The 25,968-nt window shown below is 41.5% G+C and overlaps 1 protein-coding gene across 1 annotated transcript in view; it reads left to right on the top strand.

Annotated features, from left to right (window-relative positions):
- The window catches only part of DHX57 (DExH-box helicase 57), a 179,218-nt gene that overhangs the window by 5,644 nt on the left and 147,606 nt on the right, over positions 1-25,968 (top strand). The window contains exons 3-5 of the mRNA XM_030195898.1: positions 986-1,162; positions 5,230-6,053; positions 16,998-17,188. Coding sequence (XP_030051758.1) covers positions 986-1,162; positions 5,230-6,053; positions 16,998-17,188 — 1,192 coding nt within the window. The remainder of the gene's footprint in view (positions 1-985; positions 1,163-5,229; positions 6,054-16,997; positions 17,189-25,968) is intronic.

The following is a 25,968-nucleotide window of genomic DNA, read 5'->3' as shown; positions in this document are numbered from 1 at the left end:
AAATGGTTTTTTCACTTAAGCAGTTATGTGATACTTTGCCACATAAAAAGCCTGTGCTAAATTCATGATGCCAACCTTTTGCTGAGAAGGGTTGAACCCATGGTTAATGATTTGAAGAACAGCATTGGAAATTCCTTTTCAAATAATTTTTTTTACCCTGATTCTCTTGAAATATGCTCTTCTCCGAGGACAAACAGGCTTATGTGACACTGACCCGTGTTGCCCAGTCTGGAATTTACCAAAGTCTAATGAGAGTTTTTTGAGACACGCTCCACTCTGCATTCACAAGTGCCTTCCTGCCTGCTTCGAACACAGTCTCAGTTCTTTTTCTACTGCGATGAGAGGGCTTTTTTTTTTTTTACCGTCTCCTCACTTTGCTCAGTCCCAGAGAGCTTTTTTTGTGCCGTTCAGCTATTTTTTTCATTTATTTATTTTTTCTTCCTTAATTGTGTTCTTGTTGTGGAACCTCTGTCCTTTTATTTTTCCTTTAAGTTTTAGTGATTTTTGCCTAGGTTTGTTACTTTTATTTTCCAACTGAGGAGACCGCGTTCTCATGGCAGGCGGGAAGGCACTCGCGCATGCTCAGTGGAACGTGTCTCACTCTCCACAAAGCTCACATTAGACTTTGGTAAATTCTGGACTAGATGATGAAGGTCAGCGTTGCCCGCTTGTGAGAGTATAAAGCCTGCAAATAGAAAGGACAATCTGGATGATTCTTGGTATTTTGGTTCTCTCACATAGTTGCAAGCTTTGCTGTGGGGTAATTCAAAATAACAGTCAAGTACTGGTAAGTGTAATCAAAGAGAGACTTGAGAGATACAACCAAGATATGATTCTGGAGTAGGGTAAACCAAGCCCCCTCCCCCAATAGTCTTCAATGCTTAAAAAAAAATCTCTTGGGAGGGAGAGGTTGTTTGTTTTTTTGTTTCATTAATTTAGTATGTAGGGAAATCAATTTTCAGATTAGATTGTGTTTTGTTCTTAGAGAGGCTGGATCAGAAGAAAATGAGGAATATGATGAACTAGATTACCGCTGCGATGAGCAGTACTGGTCTACCCATGCAGATGTTTCAGATGTCATGGAGAACGCATCATCGGAGTCTCCAGAGCGTGTCATGCCAGAAGCTGAAATTTCCCCATTTGCTGTAGGGAAACTGTCCAGGTGAATTTTTTTTCAAAGCCAGTAATGATGATGTAAACAACTATGGGGTAATGCTTCTAAACCTTTCCCCTTTATGTGGTCACAAGAGATGAGGAGGGTGGGTCACAGGGACCAGGGATGCCTTGCTGCTAAATGGGACTAGAAAGTCTTGCTGTGAGACTAAGTTGCTGGGAATTTAAGATGTTGATTTGGAGAGTTCATCTTTTGGGTAAATCAGGGGGCATGTTAAGTGGCAGTGTTTGAATAGGAAAGTCTTCATATTTTTTGTTATTAGCCCATTTGTTTCGTTTTGCTTCTTTTTGAGCTTTCAGCTTAATTAAAGTCAGTCCCACTTTTGAGCTATGACATGAGTCTTCATGCTCAGCTCCCAGAGATTTCTCCTATTTTATATTCCTTCCCAGCTCAACCCATTTGTTGCAGTGAGTCCTTGACTTGGGGGCCTTGCACCAAGGCTCCTTCTGGAATCTGCATTTGTTGGCTTCTCCCCTCAGTGGACTATAAACATTACTTCCACAACATTCCCAGCCCCAGAAAACATAGGGCAGAAGATCTAATTTGGTATTGGCCCAGCACTTCCACTGAACATTAGGATAGGCCAGAATGTCTTGATTTGAGTGATAAGTGTGACCCAACCAGGTTATGTACAGTATATACACATAAGAAGTTTGTATGTATGGTAGATCCAGTGCTGTCACCTTACGGTACTATGTAAGCCACATTGAGCCTGGGAAAATGTGGGATACAAATGTAACAAATAAAATAATAAATTAAAATATAGGAACATGAAATAAGATTGATCATTGCTGTGGATATCATTTTATTTTATTTTTATTTTTTTAATTTATAACATTGGTCCAGAGATGACGGAAAACTTTCTCATAATTCACAGCATAAAAAGAAAATATAGCATACACAGTGTGAAGTAATATCACTGTAAATATAAATAAATATAGATATAAATATAACTCCTCCTCAAGGACTGAGATGGGAAATCCCAATTCGTTACCAGTGGTACACAATGAACATTATAAAATTGTAATGCGCATAGCCCAGCATAAAGTAATTCTCATCAACTCCCAGCCAATATGATTTTTATACTTAATTGAAAAAAATCAGACATGCTAGAAATGTACATACCAACTAGAATTCACTGCCACATACAAGCACTTACCCCCCACCCCCTCCCCAGCAGAACCAACACCTCTTATTCTAGTATAGAGCATTGCTCTTGGTATGTTCTCCAGATTTCTACATAACATTTATATTCAGGTTTGCGGTGCTTATGATACGTAGCAATTTCAAAGCAGGCCATTTCCTTCATCTTTCTTCTCCAGCAGGCCAAAGCTGGTTCTTTTGCTGAGGCCCAGAATTGCAATATTTTTTTCAATAAGAGGAAGGAAATGTAAAATAATTTTTTGTACTATAAACCCTCTGAGCAATCAAGCCCTCCTGTGCTCCCAACAGCAAGATTTCATAATCCCATGTGACCTTTAGGGGTTGTCGCCCGTTCCAATATGGCTAATGCCTTTTTCCACAATCCAAGATCAGAACACTCCAAAAAAGAATGGATTAAAGTTCCCAAATGGGTTTTGCACCTCACATAGGAGGCATCTGTCCATAGCCCAAAATGAGCTTCCCGAACTCTAGAAAGAAAGACTCTTGTGTATAATTTTGAACTGAGTCTCCTGGAGGCCTGTTGACTTAACCAAATCAAAGAGTACTTGGAACAATTCCATATAGTACGGATGGTCTTATTCTGTTCCCAGATCCCTGTTCCACTGTTCTGAAAGCTCAGGACCGGCGCAACCCGGTAAGCATGGTAGGGGGGTGCCAACCTCTGGAGGGCACCACAAGCCATGCTTACCGCCACCGGGCAGTTCACAGTTCCAGCCCAGCTGCAGACAGCTCTCGGTCCTCACCTGCCCACCCTCAGCTTCCCGGTAACCCTCCTTTTCTTCCTGCTGCCCTGCGTTTAAATCTTTTATTTTACCTCAAGTCGTGGCGGCGGCAGTGAAAGCAGCAGGCTCGCCTCCAGCCTTTCTTTCCCTCTGTGTCCCGCCCTTGCTGAAACAGGAAATTACATCAGAGGAAGGCTGGAGGTGAGCCTGCAGGTTTCACGGCCGCCGCCGCTGCGATTTGAGGTAAAATAAAAGATTTAAATGCAGGGCGGCAGGAACGAAAAGGGGGATGTTGTGGGAGAAGAGGGTGGGCAGATGGGGTTGGAACTGGAACTCATGGGCTGAAAAGGGGGGCAGGTGGGGGCTGGGGCGAGTCACTGGACATGGATGGGAGGGCAGAGGAGAATTGCTGGACTTAACATTCCATTGCCTCAGTTACATAATTAGATTGTGAGCCCTCCAGGGACAAGGAAATACCTAGTGTACCTGAATGTAACTCACCTTGAGCTACTACTAAAAAAGGTGTGAGCAAAATCCAAATAAATAAATATCCATCCTCTTCTCCTATCCTGGTAAACAAATTTTAGGTCTGGAGGGCTAGAATCACCAGAGAGTGATCCTAGCATTAGAATGCCTCAGGGAGGCTCCAGATTGAGTGGCACTGAATAGCTTCCAGAGCCCTAGTGTGAGCAAATATAAGGTGTTTTTCCATTTGACCAGTCACATTTGGAATACTCAACACTCCAGTCCAGGTCTTTCCTTTTTCTTTCCCTTCCCCATTCAAGCAAAAGGAAGGGTAAATGAGAATTGGACACATCGGGGTATCACTGCCAAATGCCTGCCTGCCTGCCTGCCTGCCTCTCTCCCTCCCTCCCAAAGTGCCTTCTCCCACACTCACCCACCCACCTACCTAAATAGTAGCAGCTGCACATCCTTGCCCTCCCCCCCCCCCAATTGCCTCTACCATCACCACTTGTAAGCTGTTCCTGGTGGTCTAGCAGTGAAGTCGAAATATACGATTCCTGGTTGCCCATGCCCCTGTCAGAAAGGGTGGGACTTAATAGAAGACACCAGGGATGGCGACAGGACAGTGTTATATGAATTGCTGTTGCCACCGGTGACTCCCAGAACACAAGTGAAGATAGATTTGGGGGAGGGAGGAGGAGCGATGCCAGAGCATGAACAGGGATGGGGGGGAATAGAAGCACAGATTCTGGGGAGAACTACTCATAGAGTAGCTGGCAAGCAAGCAGGCCGGCAGCAAGATGCCATTCCCTGAAAAGTGCCGCCTGAGGCATCTGCCCCTGCTCTTCTCTGTCATTTGACACAATCACCATACCACCTTTCTTACCTTTCTCTTAACCTCTTCAAGTCTTTTTATGTTATTAGCAAGATCCTGATGCCAAAACTGAACACAGTACTCCAAGTGGGACCTCAACAATGACCTGTACAGGGGCGTTTTCACCTCCTTCTGCTGGTTATGCTTCTCTCTATGCAGCCTAGCATTCTTCTGCATTATCACATTATTTTGCCATCTTGAAATACTTGAGACTGTCACCCCAAGGTCCCTCTCCTGGTCCATACTCATCCTATATCACATATAGCTCCTATAAATTTCTACATCCCTAATGCATCACTCTGTATTTCTTCACATTAAATTTTAACTCGTAAACATTAGACCATTCTTTTAATTTTTGTAGATCACTTTTTATGCTGTCCAGTTCCTCTGGGGTGTCTATCCTGTCAAATCTTTCAGTCATCAGCAAAAAAGTAAAATTTTCCTTCTAACCCTTAAGCAGTGTCACTCACAAATATGTTGAATAGAAACATTCCCAGTACCAATCCCTGAGGCAGTCCACCACTCATCTTTCTTTTCGCCAAGTGAATTCCATATACCACCATCTCACCTGACAGTCAACCAGTGTCTAATCCAGTTCACTACTGTTGGGTCCTAGCTTCTGTGAGGAACCATATGTGTGTGTGTGTGTGTGTGTGTGTGCACAATTAAAGGCAAGGGTGTAGGTGGCAGCCCATTTATGTGTGTGTATATATATATATATATATATATATATATATATATATATATATATATTAGTGTGTTTATGAGAGAGAGAGGATACTTGCACTGTAATATATTTGCTGTTGAAAGATCTGCTTTCTCTGCTATAGGTATGGCTTTGATAAGGAACGTTGCCTAACTGTCCTGAAGATATGTGATGGTGATGTTGGGACATCTTTGGAGTATTTGCTGCAGCAGTGCTTTTCAGAAACCTACAGGAAAAAGATGAGAACCTTGGAATCAGCTGCAAGTATCAGCACGGAAGAGTGCATTCAACGCAGGCAAGAAGAAGCCTTTGTACTTAGTTCAATTTGTGGAGACAAATTCATTGAAAGAATTCAGAACAGAGTTTGGACCATTGGCTTGGAGCTTGAATATCTAACAGACAAACTGAGGAAGTCCCACAAGAGGGATAGTGCCAAAGAACTGGGTAAAGAGATCCCAAGGTACACCTGCAGGTTTTTTCTTCAAGGAAGCTGTAGGTTTGGCTCTAGGTGTAAATTCAGGCATGATGTTCCAAAAGAAACACTGAACCTGAAAGATGACTCTCATCTTCGAGCTAGTGAAGTCGGATGTTGTTTGTATGAACTTGAAATTCGATTCCCAGAGGGTAACAAGTACCCATGCCAAGCACCACTTATTGCATTTCACTCTACTGATGAGAATCTGCCTCTTGCTTGCCGTCTGAACATTGCTGAGTTTCTCTATGGAAAGGCTTTGATTGCTGCAGATATATGTGAACCTGTTGTCTATTCTTTATTAGCCTGCTTGGAAGATGAAGATGAAATACTTAAGTTACTTGGTAATACTCATCACAAATATAGTGTTCCTGCTCCACAGCTGGTCTCAACAGCTTCGTCTACCAGATCTGTGACATCTGCTTATAAACCTGCAGTTTCTGAAAAATCATTCAGTCTAGCTCGACCAGCAGAAGGTATGGAACACAGTTTTACTAATTTGTTTTCTGTTTGCATTCTGTTAGGACCTACCTAAGCTAGGGCTATAACACTAAGTATTTCCTTTCAAGCACATGAGTCTTTATTCCCATGTCTTTTTATTTTTGCATTCTATTTCTTTTATAACCCAATTGCAGCATCAGTCCTTGGTAAGAGGCCACAGACTAGAGTCTATTTGCCAAGCATATGTGCTTCCGGAATCTCACCTTTACTAGCTATTGTGTGGGAATGGGGGTAGCAAACAATACCTCTGCTGCATTTTTTTTACATTTGTTAACCCCATTGAGCAAATGACTCTGGTCTCTCAAATGCAATTGTACAGCTCACCTACTAGATCACAATGCCCCTAGTTTTACTTGTTATAAGAATGTCCAGTAAGTTTATTTGATTTGAGAGCTCATTGATTTCACCTGGAATTTAATATTATTATTCACCTGTTATTATAACACCTGCACTGAAAAGATCCAAATATTGACTGTTCAAGCATCTGTTTTCACCTGCTGAACAGTAAATCCTGCATCTTAAGTGCGCACAACCAGTAATATGCATAGTGGTTGTTACCTGTTTGCTCACCATTAATCATAAGTAATTGTATAACCTAGTTAGAGCAGAGTTATCAGTAAGTTGTCTAGAAGAAAGCTACTGAAAAAAAAATGCAAAAAATCACGGATTGCTAACATCTAAAAAAATTAAGAAACAAGCATTTCTAACCTACTTTCTTACAAGGATACTGTTTAAATAATCATCATTGAGGTACATATTTCTCAAATGGTAGTCATGGTATTTAAATCATTCATATGTATTTGGTGTTGGATATACATATGTACATAGAGCTTTTCATATAGCAGAGATATTCAGACCAACTCCTGAACCAATAGAGTACACCATCTCCTCTATAAACTTCAGAGGAGGAGTTCTCTAGTGAATGCTCAAAGCAAGAAACAGAAACAATACATAGAATCCAAAATAAACACAAATATATAGCACATTCAAATAAAAACCTGAAGACCTCCAAAATAACAAATAATTGAAATCTTAAGTTTCTTTTAAGAGTCCAGACCTTAAGCTATTCTGTGTTGTGTATAGCTGTTAGGAGTGGGGGCTTGGGGTTGTTTTGTTCTGCTAGGGAGTTTGTTCCTTTTTCTACTGTTGTTGGTAATATAATTATCTTTATTTCAATAAAAAGGGAAATGGGACTTGATATCCCGCCTTTCTGAGGTTTTTGCAACTACATTCAAAGTGGTTTACATATGTTCAGGTACTTCTTTTGTACCAGGGGCAATGGAGGGTCAAGTGACTTGCCCAGAGTCATAAGGAGCTGCAGTGGGAATCAAACTCAGTTCCCCAGGATCAAAGTCCGCTGCACTAACCACTAGGCTACTCCTCCACTCTTTAGAAAAGAATCTTAGTTTACTAATAATCTGCCAGATAAAAGAATCATACAGCTTGTTAAGACCATTAAGGGGATACGTTTTCTAAATAATTTTCTGTGTATAAATCATGTTTTACATGTAGAAAATGGCAGTTATAAAATGCTGTATGGGTATGCACGTGTAAAAAAAAAAAAAAAAATAGATATACTGCAAGATTGTGCTAACTTTTACAGCATGGTTAGAGTGAAGCTGGGATGGAGTTGTGATATATGGGTGTATTTTAGAATACACATGTAGAAACTCTCTCTTTCCATATCCAGTTGTTATGGCTTTCAGCATTGACTGTTCTCTGGGTGGGGTTGGGAGGGTTCGGGGGAGGGGTTTGGGAAGTTCTCTACATAAAATTGTTTGTTACATTTTTTCCCACCTATTTGTAGGCTCAATGTGGCTTACATAGTACCGGAGAGGCCTTTGCAGGCTCTGGTGTGAATAAATACAGGGTGATGTTGTGGTAAGATAAAGTTCATGTGGCACAGCCACATTAGGGAATCGTAGAACGGAAGAGTTGTGTTATGCCCATTACGTGCTTTAGTTTGGTTGTGTTGCAGAGATTAGGCATTTAAGTTGGCTCGGTAGGGTATGCCTCTTTAAACAGGTTAGTTTTTAGTATTTTCCTGAAGTTTAGGTGGTCGTACGTCATTTTCTAGGCTTTTGGTAATGTGTTTCACAGTTGTGTGCTCATGTAGGAAAAACTAGATGCATAAGTTGATTTGTATTTGAGTCCTTTACAGCTTGGGTAGTGCAGATTTAGATAAGTTCGTGTTGATTTGGATGTATTTCTAATTGGTAAGTCGATCAAGTCTGTCATGTAACTGGGGCTTCTCTGTAGATGATTTTGTGGACCAGGGTGCAGATTTTGAAGGCAATGCATTCTTTAATTGGGAGCCAGTGTAGTTTTTCGCAGAGGGGTTTTGATGATCTTCCTTTTTGTTGTTATACTGTTCTGGTTGTCATCAATAAAAATGATTTAAAGTAGAATATGTGTGTAGACATAGTGGGGTCGGGGAGGGTAATATAACAGCAGTCTATGGTAGAAGTTAAAAAAAAAAAAAAAAGATGCCTAGTTTAAGCCCAATTTATACAGCAACATAAGGTAGGCTCCTAGATGCAACCCCCTATAGTACCCAAACACTGGAACACATAACACCTACTCCCAAGAAGGTGTAAATTTATGCATTCGTTCTTTCATTCTATGTGTGTTCATGGATATTTTATGTTTAAACATTTTTTTTTATTGATATTTCAGCATGTTATTCCAAAACAATATATTTCACTGAACTTTTCACAAACTCATCATGCTGTATAAATCCATCACTTTACTGAACAACAACCCTCACTTTTTAACATTTTTTCCCCTATCTCCTAACTTCCCTTCTACCCCCTTTTCCCTACACTTTGTATTACATTATTTTTGATGACAATTCAGAGGAGATTTTCCCACAAAATTATATAAACTACTACAAGTCAACTATGTAATAATCCTCCATTATATCAAACAAATACATTCCATTGTCAAACTTTCTTTATCCCCCCCCCCCTCCCTTCCAACACTTATCCCCCTGTGGTTCCCAGTTGATCTCTTCCCCCTCTACCCTCAGATCCCCTACCCCTCTAAACCCCTCTTACCCTATTAGGTATCGCTTTCGTAGATCACAAGGTGTTGACAATAAGACTTCTACCCCTGGGGCTAAGACTGGACAAGTACGGGTTCCATATTGCTAAATAATCTCCTCCTCCTGGGGGATCCCTTCGCATGGATATTTTATTAAATATGCACATATATAGTAAAAATCCAGATTCTACAAATTCGGACCACCCGAGAATCTGGACCTCTCGAAATTGCAAGTTCCAGATTGCCCAAAAATCTGGACTCCCTCCCACTTCCCCCTTCAAACATGGCTCAGTGTCTCTCTGTTTCCTGGCCCTGCCTGCTTGCTTTCTGAGCGCCCCCCCCCCCCCCCATGACTATGACTTCCTCCTTCCTTCTCGCTCTCTCTCCCTTCAGTCGCATATCTTTTCCCCACACCCATCTCTGCCTGCCTGCTCACTTTCACCTTATTCTGAAGTCTTCATGCTGCATCGCCAGTGGCAGTCTTACTGCCTCCAGCATTCAACATGCCTTTCCCTCTGATCCATCCCACCCTTCTGGCAACAGAAGTTGCATCTGAATGGGGCGGGATGGGTCAGAGGGGAAAGGCACGTTGAATGCTGGAACCAGCCTGTGAGTATGGTTGCTGCTGCAGCATGAAGCCTTTAGGAAAAGGTGAGAGCAAGCAGGTAGAGCTGGGTGTGGGGAAAAAAACGCCTGACCATGCAGGGAGGGAGGGTAGGGAAGGAAGAAGGGAGGCATGGTCATGAGGGAGGGGCCTTGTTGAGCAAGCAGGCAGGGCCGGGTGTGGGAAAAAAGATGCCCGACCATGTGGGAAGGGAGAGAATGAAGGGGGGAGACATAGCAATGGGGGACTGCCCCCCCCTTTGGCCACTGGAGATGCTGGAAGGGGAATTGAGACGCTGGAAAGGGAACATAGTAACATAGTAGATGACGGCAGAACAGGACCTGCATGGTCCATCTAGTCTGTCCAACAATTTAAACTCATATGTGCTACTTTATGTGTATACCTGACCTTGATTTGTTTCCGCCATTTTCAGGGCACAGACTGTAGAAGTCTGCCCAGAACAAGGTCCACCTCCCAACCACCAGCCCCGCCTCCCCCCATCGGCTCTGCCACCCAATCTCGGCTAAGCTTCTGAGGATTCATTCCTTCCAAACAGGATTCCTTTACGTTTATCCCAGGCATTTTTGAATTCCGTTACCGTTTTCATCAGAGAGATGCTAAAATGTGAATTTAAAAAATGCTGCCTGAGAATTCAGAAAATCAAAAAATCTGGACTGACCTGATCCCCAAGCAGTCCGGATTTTTGGACTTCTACAGTACTGCAATTCCAACTCCTTTTCACTCGGTTATACTCCTGAAAAGGACCATGAGGTGATTAAATTTGCTGATGAGACAGAGTTGTTAAATTACAAGAGGATTGTGAAAAATTGCAAGAGTATCTTACGAGACTGGGGTTCAAAATGGCAAATGACATTTAATGTGAGCAAGTGCAAAGTGATGCATGTAGGGAAGAGGAATCCAAACTATAGCTACATGATGCAAGGTTCCACATTAGGAGTCACTGCCCAGGAAAAGGATTTAGGTATCATTGTTAATGATACGTTGAAACCCTCTGTTCAGTGTACAGTGGCAGCTAAGAAAGCAAATATAATGTTAGGATTTATTAGGAAAGGAATGGAAAACAAAAATGAGAATGCTATGCCTTTGTATTGCCCCATGGTGCAACTGCATCTTGAATATTTTGTATAATTTTGGTCACCGCATCTCAAAGATACAGCAGAATTTAAAAAAAGGTATAGAGAAGGGCAATTAAAATGATAAAGGGGATGGAACAACTTCCATTGAGGAAAGGCTAAAGAGTCTAGGCCTCTTCAGCTTGGAGAGGGAGACGACTGAGGGGAGATATGATAAGAGGTCTATAAAATACTGAGTGAAGTGGAATGGGGAGATGTGATTCACTTGTTTACTTTCTCAAAAAAATACAAGGACTAGGGTGCATGCAATGAAGCTACTAAGTACATTTTAAAACAAATTGGAGAAAATATTTCTTCACTCAATGTGTAATTAAACTCTGGAATTCATTGCCAGAGAAAAGCAGCTAGCTTAGCAAGGTTTAAAAATGTTTGGACAAGTTCCTATAAGAAAAGTGCATAAGCTGTTATTAAAATGGGCTTAGGAAAATCCATTGCTTATTCCTGGGATAAGCAGCATAAGATCTGTTTTTCTCCTTTTGGGTATTTTGCCAGGTACTTGTGACCTGGATTGGCCAATGTTGGAAACAGGATATTGGACTTAATGGCCTTCTATGTGACCCAGTATGGCAATACTTATGATGTTATTATTATTATTATTTATTACATTTGTACCCTGCGCTTTCCCACACAATGCAGGCTCAATGCGGCTTACATAGTAATTTGAAATACAAAGTCATATAATAGAAATTTCAAAACATTATAAGTTGAACTTGATAGTGTGTGATAAGGTGATCTTGATAATGTATGATTAGTATAAGAGAGGGTAGACAGGATAGGATAGTATAATTTGGGTGTAAAGGGGTAAGGAGGGATAAAATAAAGGGGAGATGGAGAAGAGAAGGATGGGATGAGTAGAGGGGGAATGGGGAGGTGGGGTAAGTAAAACCAATGATGGGGTCGTTATCTAATTCAGAACAGAATTGGGAGTGGAGGTTGGTAAGATTAGGTTGAGACATTAGGATAGACTTGTTTAAAGAGATGAGCTTTCAGCATTTTTCTAAAGGACAAGTAGTCGTTAATTACGGATTGGTCTGGGTAGAGCATTCCAAAGCTGGCTGCCCAAAGAGGAGAAACTGGATGCGTAGTAGGTCTTGTATTTAATTCCTCTACAATTGGGAAGGTGTAGGTTGAGATACGTTCGTGAAGAAATACATCTATTTCTGGCAGGGAGGTCGATCAAATCACTCATGTAGCCAGGGGATTCTCTGTGTAAGATCTTGTGGGTCATTGTGTTGATCTTGAAATTTTTATTCTTTCTTTGATGGGGAGCCAGTGGAGCTTCCCTTGAAGAGGTGATGCACTTTCAAATTTTGATTTGCCAAAAATAAGTCTGGCTGCCGTGTTTTGGGCAGTTTGGAGTCTCTTCAGTATTTGGGTTTTGCATCCTAAGAACACACTGTTGCAGTAGTCAGCGTGGGTAATAATAGTGGACTGTATCAGGTTCCGGAAAGTGTTGAATGGGAGGTATGACTTCACTCGTTTCAATATCCACATCATATTAAACATATTTTCTTTGTGGTGAATTTGGCGTGGTTATCAAAAGATAAATGACTGTCAATCGTTACTCCAAGTATCTTTAAGTTGTCGGAGATGGAGAGTTTGACATCAGGGGTGTTGAGGGTAGTCGGAAGGTAAGGGGAGTATTGGGAAGAGAGAACCAGGCACTGCGTTTTTTCTTTATTTAATTTCATTTTAAAAGCATTTAGCCCAAGAGGTTAGAGTGGTAATGGCAGTATTGATTTTGTCGTGGATTTCAGATACATTGGATTTAAAGGGGATATATATTGTGGCGTCGTCAGCATATATGAAAGGATTTAGGCCATGTTTGGTTAGTAGTCTGGCCAAGGGGATCATCATAAGGTTGAAAAGTATTGGGGAGAGTGGAGAACCCTGTGGTACTCCACATTCTGATGACCATGGGGATGATAGATTTGTAGTTATTATGTTAATAGCACTCCAAAATCCAAGTGAGGACAGCATATCAAGGAGCTGGTGGTGATCAACAGTGTCAAAAGCATCAGGCAGATCAAGAAGGATGAAGACTTGAGTAAAGGCCCTTGGATCTGGCCAGGAATAGGTCACTGGAGATTTTTGCAAGGGCTGTTTCTGTAGAATGTAAAGGGCAAAAGTTAGATTGTATTGATCAAGAATTGCTTGGTATGAAACAAAGTAAAAACACTGGCATTACAGAGCACACTCAAGCAGCTTGGATAAAAAAGGGAGGAGGGAGATGGGACAATGCTTAGAAGGGCAGGTAAGGACCAATAAATGTTTTTTTTCAGGAGTGGTGTAATCACAGCATATATGAAGACATTAGGAACAATTGCAGTGGAAAGTGATAAATTGAGGACATGACAGTAGGGGAGGTAGAACTGAGTAAATGGGTGGGAATGGGATTGGAAGAACAGGCATTGAGTTTGGAGGAGGAAAGAAGATGTGCAGTTTCTCTTCTGTAATTTTAGAAAAGGAAGAAAGGCTGGTGGGGTTGAAGGAAAGTTTTGAGAATGAAGTGCGGGAAGGGGAGATGGAGGTGACCTGACGGAGAACTCAAGATTTACCTTTTGAACCTTGTCATGCAAGTACTTGGCAATAGGTTCCAAAGATGGAGGGCAATAGTTGAAAAATGCCCATTCCTTGTCCTGAATAAACTAATTTCTTGTGTGTGTGTGGGGGGGGGGGGGAGGGGATTTTATAAAGGTTTTTCCAGGTGTAAAGGCTGTTTTACACACTGGAAAGACTTTTTTTTTTACAAATTTACCCCAGTGTGTACATATGTTGAGAAGACAGCACACGCGTATACACATGCGCGTTAGGTGTTCCTGGATGCATAGAAGTTATAACTCCCCAAAGCCATGTGTCAGTTCAGAGGGTCTGTAGGACCCATATCACCTCTAGGGATAAAGCTAGAGCAGATCGGCATAGCACAGCCCAAACGTCCAAACACCTCCTGCTGTGTATGCAATCACGAACATAGGAACGTACCATGCATAGTCAGCAATGGATAATCGGTAGAGGGTTCACAAAAGCCAAGAATTCAGTTCAAGAACCCTATAATTTATCCACAAAGGCCCGGAGATCCTTGGGTTCTGTGAAAAACAGAGTTTTTTTGTTATCATAAATCACATGAACTTTAGCAGGATACAGGAGCGCAAAGCGCATCCCTTTTGCAAACAGTAATTTACAATGCTGACCCATCTGCTTGCGTTGCTGTGACACTCTGTGCAAATAATCCTGGAATAGAAGGTCCTTTATACTCCACCTGCGGATGAGATCTTTAGGACTGCATAAGTCTCTCTCCGCATAATTCAGCACTTTTGCTAAAACAAGCCTCTGGCGCTGCTCTCCCTCTCTAAGGGCGCCAATACGATGCATATGTTCCACCCACATGGCTGACATAGGGAGAGCGAGGCCCAGCTGGTGAGGGAGCCAGGTTTCAATGAAGTCCCACAGTTCCCTGTCCTTCATGGACTCGGGCAATCCTTTAATGTGCACATTATTCCTCCTGCCTCTGTTCGCTTGGTCATCAACCCACAGGAGCAGAGTTTGGTACTGAGCCTCCACAACAGCAATGCTCGCCTCTGCCGAATTCACCTGGTCCTCAGCTTGCTGTAGGTGCTGATCCTGCCTCTCCATCGTTACTTTTATATTATCCCCAGATGCTTGCAGCTTTGCGAGGTGTTCATTGAGTACAGCAGTAAGCTGCTTAATTCCCGCACCGCTGCTTCTTGCAGAGTCACCACGGAAGGACCAAATTGTGCTGCCGCCATTTTAGGACTCGCAGATTGGGTACGTTTCCTGTTAGGCCATGGAGTTTTATCTGGCATAACGAACCCCACACATTCAAACATGTGCCTTACGTCACTCTTGAGAAACTCGAGCACTGTCAGTCGCCATCCACTCTGTTATCGAAGAGGTTTTGGGGGACTCTGATACAGAAAAAGCAGATTGATTATGATAACGGGAGTGGAGCAGAGCTGACGGTCATCTGCTCAGCTAGATGGCAACACATGACCCCCCCCCCCCCCCCCATTTAATTCTTTACCAGTGTTGGTGGATGGGAATATGGAGGATTATTGAAATGGACTGTTGAGTTGCTCAGAGGTAACGGTTACCGCTTGACGCCAGGTAAGACATTTGTTCTTAATAATGTACTGTGTGTGGCTGGGTTTTCTCGCTGGTCCCTTCAGTGCCTTTTGATCTCTCACTTTTTATTTTATTCTGCTAATACAAAGCCAATATACCATTATTTAAACTTTGCAGGTGGTTTATTTAACTGAATAATTTGGCCAAATAAGTATTTCCTTGCTCTTTTGTTACTTCTATCTCATAGCTATAAATTTCTCTGTTCTAATCTCAGTGTTTCACTCTCAGGGTTGGTTTTGATGATATCTTTCCTGGTTGAGGGATCCTCGAGCCCCCTCTAGTTGACGCATCTCTTTCTGGGTTGAGGGGCTCCCAGGTCTGACCCATAAGGGCACGGGGAGAGATGCTGGATCCCAGAGGGGACGGCAGAGGAGGAGAGAGAGATACTGGGCCATGGGAGAGAAGAGCCAGGAGTCAGGTGCAGCAAGAGGCAGCCCCTACCAATGAACAGCCCTGGGCTTTTTTCCAGGCTCACTTAGTTGGCCCCTTCAGTTGGCATTTCATGTTTACTCATTTTCTTGTTTTGTATTTGTAGATAGAGCAATTTATCTGGTTGCGGATTCTGTCAAGTGCATATGACACGTTGGCATATTTGGACTGCTTAGTTATGCTGAATGTCCAGTCTGCAATGGGTATTTTGTCATTTTAATTTTTTTAATTATATTTTAAGTAACAGACACATCTTCTGACCTTTGTAGCCAAGAATTTTTATTATATGAGATATTTTTACATGTACATTTCTGTTTGTGCCCTCTTCTGTGTTTTTAAATTTTTCTTTTTACGCTTTTTATGTAAAATTGTATGTTTTTATTTGTTATAGACCTTGAAACAGACTGTTAGCTGAAATACAGTTCATGTGAGATCTTTCAGTAAACTTGCTGCAACACTTCATTGGATTGTTCATTTCCTGAGGCCTGCTTCATGTTTTTTGTTTCCCTTTGGCATCTGTGGCAGTTCTTCCCTCTCCCTGTTCTCCTTCAATTCAGCCACTCAACTGTTTATCCCAGCAACTTGTTCTAGCCATCTTTCTGTGTGTTCTGTATGTCTCAACTGCACTTGCCCTCGTGGTTGCCTATTAAGGTGTTTCATTGTGTTGTACTGGCATTTATCTGTTGTTTGAATACTCTGTGTGCCAATTGGGGTTTATAATTTGTATCATGCTAACATCCTGTTTATCATATTTGTTATATGACTATTCTATGTGGCCTGTTGAGTTTCATGTGCATATTGTGCAGACATTTGTATTATATGAATGATCTTCTGTGTTGCATACTATGTCTCATTTGTACCCCACTGACATTCATCATGTATTTGTTGTATGATTGTACTCTGTACTTGTAGTTCTGACCTTGTATCATAGATTTCCTTTTAGGATTTAGTTTGCCTCTCTTCAAGTTTACCTCTTTGATTGCATTTTTGTTTATATTTGGTCGTTTTACTATTGTTATGCAATTAACAAAATTGTAAGTCTATATCAAGTTATACCTGCTATAGACAGCTTTGAGTAAATCTCTCCATAAAGGCAGTTAATAAATACCAATAAATAAATATGTGGCAAAAATCAGACTGTTGAAAACTAGAAAGAGGAATTGAATCTCAAAGCACATAACTGAGTGTTCTATGAAAATTAAGTAGCAAGTGGCAGCCATTTGTAGACTTGGAGAAGCTGCAAGTAATGTTCCTACAGCCATCATCTTAGTCATGTAAGCAGGTGATATTGAAAGAAAGCAGATGTGATCTGTTTGTGTGTGTGAATAAACCCATTCCTTTCTCCTATATTTCATTGTGTTGCCATTATGCTGGTAATGTTATCTATTTCCAGATGATGCAGAAAGGCTATACTGTTGTTGGTGGTGGTGGTGGTTTTTTTTGTTTGTTTTCAAATGTACTTTACCTCATATTAAATAAAATTATTACTAGGGAAATACACTCTTTATCCTAGCTCTGTTAGAAACTATTCTGTACTTTATTTCCAGCCCAGAAGAAGTTGAAGCCAGAAGAAGAGTTTGAAAATGATGGTGGGGATGATGTAGAGTCTGAAGCCATCACGGTAGAGAATGAGAGCTATGCTAGCCTCAAGAAGAAGCTTTCGAGGAAGTACATTTGGCAGCCAAAGACCTTCTGTATAGAAAATACCAAAATCTGCAAGAATTTTCAGTCCAAGAAGGTAAAGTTGAAAAGTGGGTGAGCTTCTTAAACATACACTAGTTGATATTCAAAACCATTTAACTGGCTAGAAACAGCCGCTGACGGTTAAATCGCTTGTTGGGGGTTTCTGATAATTTTTCAGTGGCAATTAACTGATTATTGCTGCTGAAAATTAGTGGTTGGCTCCTAAGTGAAAACAGGCTATTTTAGAGGCATTCTGTGGACAGTCAGCACTTGGCCAGCCAAGATAACCACATAAATAGGACTGTATAAAACACAGTCCTATCTGTATACAGCAACCTATGGCCGATTAAGTTCTGAAGATCATCTTAACTGGCTATGTGTTAGCCAGTGCTGCATAAACCGAATATTCAGTCCCAAAGCCTGAACATGGCCAGGCATTGAATATCTGGGAATAATACTGGTGGTGGTCAGCAAACTGCTCACCACAGTTGGTTAACATTTACCCCACTGTTAAACAATAACTGATATTGAGGGCATGCCCTAAGCAATCCTAACATTTACCCCCCTGTTTCAGTTTAATCAATAACTGATATTAAGGCAATCAGGGGATTGCTACCATTCAGAGAGCCTGGCATAAAGCCTGAGGTTGCTCATTGGTAGGGGACTTCTTGCTGCTGGACTGACAAGTTTAATTTTGGAATGGAGTCAGTGCTGTTAGGCAAGTGTGGCACTTACCTCTAGCCATGCTACCATACCGCTTCCTGAACCCAGTCTTTAAATTCTCCACCATATAGCAGAGCAGGGCAGTCAGTAAATCACTTAAGCACTTTATTTCAGATTGCTGTGGGCTGAAGTCTTATGGTATGAGACTTTTCTTCCCCACCTAGGATTTTAGATAGTACAGATTATAACTTTTTTAAATAAAACACTTTGCAGTGTTTTGTATGGGGTACAGTTTGAAAACTGGGATCAAGAGAGGTAAGTGCAGTGTAGGCCAAGCTCAGCTGCTCCCATTTCCAAGACTTATAAAATATTTTACATGGCCCACAGAAAGGTGTAAGAAGTAAATGGGAAGTGTTCCCTAAATCCTGCAATATTTCCCCACACCAGAACCCTCCCTGTGGACCTGACACCTCCACTCCACTGCATTGCCCCTTCCCTCCCTGGCACAACACTTCAGAAGCCTTTCTATGTATCCAACACTCCATACCCAACACCTCTCTTTGTTTTGTTTTGTTTTTTAAACAAACTCCCACACTTACATACACACATCCCTATTGCCTTACCTCTCCCCTTTACATACTCTGCATGTATCCCTCAGCCTAATGTACCAAAAAGCCCAAGCCATACACACACTTTTACCCCTGAAACTATCTATACACATAGGTGCCAACTCCGAGGGTGCTGTGGGTGCTTGAGCACCTCCAATATTTTAACCCGCCGTCTGGTCTGGTTCCAACCCCAGCCAGCCCGACCTGCCTCCTCCCTCTTCTCCCTCAACAGTCCTCCGTCCTCTCCTTCCTGCCGCCCATAATTTAAAATTCCTCTTACCTCGGGTCCCGGCATCAGTGAAAGGCAAGCAGGCTCGGCTTCAGCCTTCCCTTCCCTCTCAGCTTTGGTCCCGCCCTCATTTCCTGTTTCCGCAAGGGTGGGACCAGAGCTGAGAGAGAAGGGTATGCTGAAGCTGAGCCTGCTCGCCTTTCACAGCTGCCGGGACCGAGGTAAGATGAGTTTTAAATTCTGGGCAGCAGGAAGTCAAGGATGGAGGACTGTTGTGGGAGAAGAGGTTGGGCTGGGGTTGGGACTGGAACTCGGAGGAGGGGGGGTCTGAAAAGGGGCAGGTGGTGTTTGGAGCGAGTTACTGGACATGTAGGGGAGAGAGGAGAAATCACTGGACATGGAGAGAGGAGGGGAGAGAGGAAAATCGCTGGACATGGACGAGAAGGCAGGGGAGAGATGAGACTTGTTGGACATGGATGGAGGGGAGGGCAGGGGAGAGAGGAGAATTACTGGATATGAATGGAGGGGGGGGGGGGGGAATGCACCACCTGTTAAAAAATTCAATACCCCCAATCATTTTTGAAAAGTTGGCTCCTATGTCTACACACACTTTGCCACAGATACTCTGTAGTCTTCACCAATATTATTCTCCCTGACTGGAGTTCCAAAGGGAGTTCCCCCACCACCTTCACTACCTTGGGAGAAATGGTGTTATAGGGGCCATATCTTAATTTTCTGCCCTATCTATGTCGCTAGTAGCTATTAATTTCAAGGCACATTCAACTTTAGTATCCAAAATTAATGCACAATTAAGCAATAGTACTCTCTATGTATATGTGTTTTAGTCAGTGTTAAAAGGCAAATGATAGATGCTTTACAGTATCTGCCATTTTTTAAAGGGGAATTCTTGGTTGTAATTTGGGCTTGTTTTCTTAAAAATGTATCTTGAAAGTTTTATTCCATTCAAAAGTCCTGATAATAGTTATTGATTATGTCGCCTGGTGCTCCCTGGACCTTAACAGGTGACTTGGGAGTCAACTAGATGTTGCTGCTAATTGGGTTTCTGCCAGGTACTTGTGACCTGGCTTGGCCACTGTTTGGAAAACAGGATACTGGGCTATATGGACCATTGGTCTGACCCAATATGGCTACTCTTATAAGCTTTCTTCTTCATCGCACCACATGTTTGGTATTCATTACCATTAACACTATGCTGAAAGCAATTGTTAAAGCAGTTCAAAGTGATCCCGAAAACTTGGATTTATATACAAGCCTTTAATGTTGTGTAAGGATGCAGTGCCTGTTCCTGCTGGGTTAGTTCCTTTCCTTTCCTTCCCAGTGGCTTCCTCAACCTTCCTAACACATTCCTACTACTCAAGCCCCTTACTGTCTGAATCTCTTTGTGTGTGTATTTTTTCTTTCCTATCTGAATAATGGAGTTCCTTTCTTGTATTGTGTTTAATTTTTAAACTGTGTACCGCCTTAGTCAGCCAGTTAGTGCAGGTGGTATAGCAAGCATCCATAAATAAATAAAATATTATATTGTAAATTAATATTACTACTTCAACTGCATAGTACAGTAATATTTATTTCTAATTATTTCAATCCTTGATTCAATATAGAAATCAGATTAGAATATATGGATCAGTTATATACTACCAACACACAGTTATTTATAAGTTTGCTTAAATTTTAACATTTACCCTCAACATCACCTAAATTAAAATCGTACTTCATCTGTATTGTATAGGTTTCTTCAGTTCTCAAATGGCATGTTCTGTAATCTTCCTCCAATAAATGATAATTAAGGTTATGCATTTGTTAACACGTCTTAACAATTGTGCACAAAAATTGATTTAATATTAACCTATCAATTAATGCATGTTCAATTTTTGCACATATTCAAAAAATTCCAGTATAGTTACAAAATGTTTTTTTACACAATGTATGAAACAAAAAAATAGCCAAAGGGGGGAGTGTCCAAAAATTACCAGAAAACTTACTAAATATTTTTTTCTGTGCACAGTCTCGGTGATTATAATATTAGCTTTGGAGTAAGTATACACAGGAAATCCAATACGTTAGCATTTAACTTTCAAAAAGTAGACACTGATAAAATGAGAACGGTGAAAAAAAAACTTGTGGCTGTGAGCGTCAAAAATTTACATCAGGCATGGATGCTGTTTAAAAAAGGAGGATGAAAGACCAGATGACAGCTGGCATGGTTAAAAAGTGAGGTGGGGGAAGCTATAGAGCTAAAAGAAAATCCTTCAGAAAATGGAAGAAGGAACAGACTGAAAATAATAAGAAACAGTAGAAGGAATGTCGTCAAATGCAAAGCGCTGATAAGGAAGGCAAAGAGGGACTTTGAAAAAGAAGATTGCATTGGAGGCAAAAACACATAGTTAAATTTTTTTTTAGTATATTAAAAGCAAGAAGCTGGCAAAAGAATCGGTTGGACTGCTAGATGATCGAAGGGTAAAAGGTGCAATCAGGGAATACAAAACCATAGCAGAGAGATTAAATGAAATCTTTGCTTCGATCTTCACCGAGGAGGATTTGGGAGAGATACCAGTGCCAGAAATGGTATTCAAAGCTGACAAGTCAGAGAAACTGAATGAAATCTCTGTAAACCTAGAGGATGTAATGGGGCAATTTGACAAACTGAAGAGTAGCAAATCTCCTGAACCGGATGGTATTCATCCTAGATTACTGATAGAATTAAAAAAATGAACTTGTGGAACTATTGTTAGTAATATGTAATTTACCTTTAAAATTGATCGTGGTACCGGAAGATTGGAGGGTGGCCCATGTACTGCCAATATTTAAAAAAGGTTCCAGAGGGGATCCGGGAAATTATAGACCTGTGAGCCTGACGTCTGTGCCGGGCAAAATGGTAAGAGACTATTATAAAGATCAAAATTACAGAGCGTATTCAAAAGCATGGATTAATGAGACAAAGCCAACATGGATTTAGTGAAGGGAAATCTTGCCTTACCAATCTATTCCATTTCTTTGAAGGGGTGAACAAACATTTGGATAAAGGCGAGCTGGTTGATATTGTGTATCTGGATTTTTCAAAAGGTGTTTGACAAATTACCTCATGAAAGACTCCAGAGGAAATTGGAGAGTTATGGGATAGGAGGTAGTGTCCTATTGTGGACTAAAAACTGGTTAAAAGTTAGAAAACACAGAGTAGGGTTAAATGGTTGGTATTCTCAATGGAAATGGGTAGATAGTGGAGTTCTCAAGGGATCTGTGCTGGGACCGCTGCTTTTTAACATATTTATAAATGATTTAGAGATGGGAGTAACTAGTGAGGTAATTAAATTTGCTGACGACACAAAGTTATTCAAAGTTGTTAAATCACAAGAGGATTGTGAAAAATTACAAGAGGACCTTACGAGATTGGGAGACTGGGTGTCTAAATGGCAGATGACGTTTAATGTGAGCAAGTGCAGAGTGATGCATGTGGGAAAGAGGAACCCGAACTATAGCTACGTAATGCAAGGTTCCACATTAGGAGTCACAGACCAAGAAAGGGATCTCGACGTTGTTGTTGATACGTTGAAACCCTTTGCTCAGTGTGAGACGACAGCTAAGAAACCAAATAGAATGTTAGGTATTATTAGGAAAGGAATGGAAAATAAAAGTGAGGCTGTTATAATGCCTTTGTATCGGTTCATGGTGCGACCGCACCTCGAATATTGTGTTCAGTTCTGGTTGCCGCATCTCAAAAAAGATATAGTGGAATTAGAAAAGGTACAGAGAAGGGCAATGCAAATGATAGGGGATGGGACGACTTCACTATGAGGAATGGCTGAAGCGTCTATGGCTCTTCAGCTTGGAGAAAAGACGGCTGAGGGGCGATATGATAGAGGTCTATAAAATAATGAGTGGAGTGGAACGGGTTGCAGTAGTACACTAGTAAAAATCCAGGGCAGCAACCTATCAGATCGAGCCTATAGAAGAAAATTCAGGCTCCAAGTGCAAATAAATCCTGTACCCATGCTTTTGGCGTGAAATGTTCTAAGCCTAGCACCTAATCCCTCAAATGATGCAGCAGACATGCTTGGCTGTATCATTTTAAATAAGGTATTCTCAGATCTCCCTGAACCCAACCATTATATAGATAGTCCAACCTCATTTTTTTTTAGATTCTCCCCCTCCCCCAGTACATTTTTTTACAAAGCTATTTTAGCAATTGCAAGTCTTTCCACAGAAGACAAATCCTCTTCTGTCTCTAAGTATTTAAATTGAAGCTACGAGCCGTAGGGGAAAGAGAAAAAAATGTAAGATTCCCAGACTGATAAACTCTTCTTGTGCTTGAAAGAGAGCTCACCCCTCACCTCTCCTATAGCATATGCTGGTGTAACATATTCCACCAGCCCTAAAAGTAAGGGGAATCTGATCTAATCTAATCTGGAGCTTGTATACCTCACAATACCCAGGAGGAGGTTCGAGGCAGTTTATAGAGTGTGTTTAGTACATGGTTATGGGAGCGAAGGAGCAGGAAGAGGGAAAGGAGGAAGGACCAAGATAGAAGAGGGAATTGGAAGATGGTCATATTGATTAATGCTTTTCGAATATCAGTGTATTCAGGTTCTTGCGCAGTCATTGGTAATTTGATTCTAGTTGGATAGCATCTGGTCGAGAGTTCCATTCAGCAAATGTCATGAAAGGGAAACACATAGTTGATCTGGCCGGTATATTTTATATTCTTAATGATCGGTAGTTTTCAGCAGTAGGTTGTCTCGGAGTCTGGTAGATTTATAGTAACACTGGGAGAACAGTTGAGTCAGAGGTTTGGGGGAGAGTACTCATAGTACTTGAAATGTAATGCAAATTGTTTTGAAGATGATACAGACTCTAATACAGAGCCAGTGTAGATCTCTTAGTTGGCCAGAAATGCTTTTGAACTTCCTTAGTCAATAGATCAACTGCACTGTGGTGTTTTGTATGAGTTGTAATTTGGTGAGTAGTTTGTTGTTTAATCCGGTGTATAAAGAGTTGCAGTAATCTAAGTTGGATAAGATGAATGATTGCACCAGGACTGAGAAAAGAGACCTGTGGAAGTATGGTCTTAGTAGTCGCATGTGGATGAATTTCAGACTTTGTTAGTCTGAGCTTCCAAGGATAACGAGGAGTCTAAGGTGAATTCTTTGGCTACCTCAAGGTTTATATCATTAGGCAAGGTCAAGTTTTATAGGGGATGTCATTCGGGGAGGTGTAGAACAAAGTAGTTTTTTCTTGGATTGGTTCAGTTGGAGCATGTGCTCAGAGGTCCAATTGTGAATATTGTTTATTGCATGGTAGATCCGGTCAGAGATTTCCTTTTGCATGGATCCTGCAGAAACTAGCAATAGGATGTCATCGGCATATGAGAATAAGTGTTCACCTTCATCTAAAACTATGTGGGATAGGGTGCTCATATATAAGTTGAAGAGCAAGGGGCAGTGGGGAGCCCTGAGGCACACCGCATTGTGGTACTCAGTTGGTGGACATTCTTTCCTCTTTCCATGCCATATAGGATCAGTTTTTCAGGAAGTCCCTGAACCAGTTCAGGATAGGACCGGATAGCCCTAGGTCACTGAGTCTGGTCAGTAGTATTACGTGGTTCACTGTGTCAAAGACAGTGGATATATCAAATTGGAGTAGATATCAGTGTACCAGAGGTTAGGTCTTGTGGACCTGACCCTCATAGTTTTCTCAGGAGCTAAAGTGTTCAGACATCTTCAGTGATTAAGTCCCATTTTGCCATCATTAATAATGGGTCCTTTGGTATTACGCTAATTTTTTTCGGATACAAGATTCCAGAATTTGACGCTGTCAATTTTCCCTTTTGATTTTATGGCAGGTTTTGTTTTTCTTGGTAGAGTTAGGTGTCATACAGATGTTTAGGTTGAATTGGGCTAGGAGATGATCTGACCAATTCTCAAGATGTGTTTCACACCTTGAGAATTGACCTCCTTGCCAAGGAGCGGTGCCTTACGAAAAAAAACCCAGTATGGAAAAGGCCTCGTACCTATCTAGTAAAAAAAAAAAAAAACAGCAACTGAGAATGGAATAGCCAAATTCAGCACACTCTCCAAATAAAAGACAAGCTGGGACCAAAAACAGTGTATCACACAACATTTATACAAAGTGGAATGCCATTGCTGCCCATGTGAAACAATTGGGTCTGGGAAATATAGGCGTGATAAAGTACTTTAAACTGACAATTCACATAGGTCAGCGGCTTTCTTTAGGTGGGGGTTGTGAGCAACCAAGGAAACCAAATCCAAAGAAGCAGGAGCCCTATGTAAATCTTCCACCCATCTGGCCATCACTTGCAAATGATTTTGAGGAGAATAGAATTGTAGCAAGGCCTTGTGTACTGTGGATACAGAAAGGCTGTCTCAATTTTCCAGAGTAAAAAGTGAGCGCACCTGATCCCCATGAGTGGTGGCCAAAGCTGTGCTATCCAAAGTATGAACATAATGACACAGTTGATGAAAAAAAAAACTTAGGGGGGCAACTGAGAGAGTAAAAACTGTACAACAGGCGTGGACGCTGTTCAAAAATACCATCCTGGAGGCCCAGGCCATACATATTCTGCGAATTAGAAAAGAAAGACGGAAGTCCAAAAGACACCCGGCCTGGTTGAAAAGTGAGGTGAAGGAAGCTATTAGGGCTAAAAGAAACGCCTTCAGAAAATGGAAGAAGGAACCGTCTGAAAATAACAAGAAACAGCATAAGGAGTGTCAAAGCAAATGCAAGGCGCAGATTAAGAAGGCCAAGAGGGAGTATGAAAAAAAGATAGCATTAGAGGCAAAAAAACATAGTAAAAATTTTTTTTTCGGTATATTAAAAGCAGGAAGCCGGCAAAAGAATCGGTTGGGCCGCTGGATGACCGAGGGGTAAAAGGGGCGATCAAGGAAGACAAAGACGTAGCGGAGAGACTGAACGAATTCTTTGCTTCGGTCTTCACCGAGGAAGATTTGGGTGGGATACCGGTGTCGGAAATGGTATTTCAAGCGGACGAGTCGGAGAAACTTACTGACTTCACGGTAAACCTGGAGGACGTAATGGGGCAGTTCGGCAAACTGAAGAGTAGCAAATCTCCTGGACCGGATGGTATTCATCCTAGAGTACTGATAGAACTGAAAAACGAGCTTGCGGAGCTACTGCTAGTGATATGCAACTTATCCTTAAAATCGAGCGTGGTACCGGAAGATTGGAGGGTGGCCAATGTAACGCCCATTTTTAAAAAAGGCTCCAGGGGAGATCCGGGAAATTATAGACCGGTGAGTCTGACATCGGTGCCTGGGAAAATGGTAGAGGCTATTATTAAAA

The sequence above is a fragment of the Microcaecilia unicolor genome, chromosome 3 (assembly GCF_901765095.1).
Source record: "Microcaecilia unicolor chromosome 3, aMicUni1.1, whole genome shotgun sequence".
Taxonomy (NCBI): domain Eukaryota; kingdom Metazoa; phylum Chordata; class Amphibia; order Gymnophiona; family Siphonopidae; genus Microcaecilia; species Microcaecilia unicolor.
Note: the sequence above shows the minus strand (reverse complement) of the source record. Positions and strands in the feature narration are given on the sequence as shown.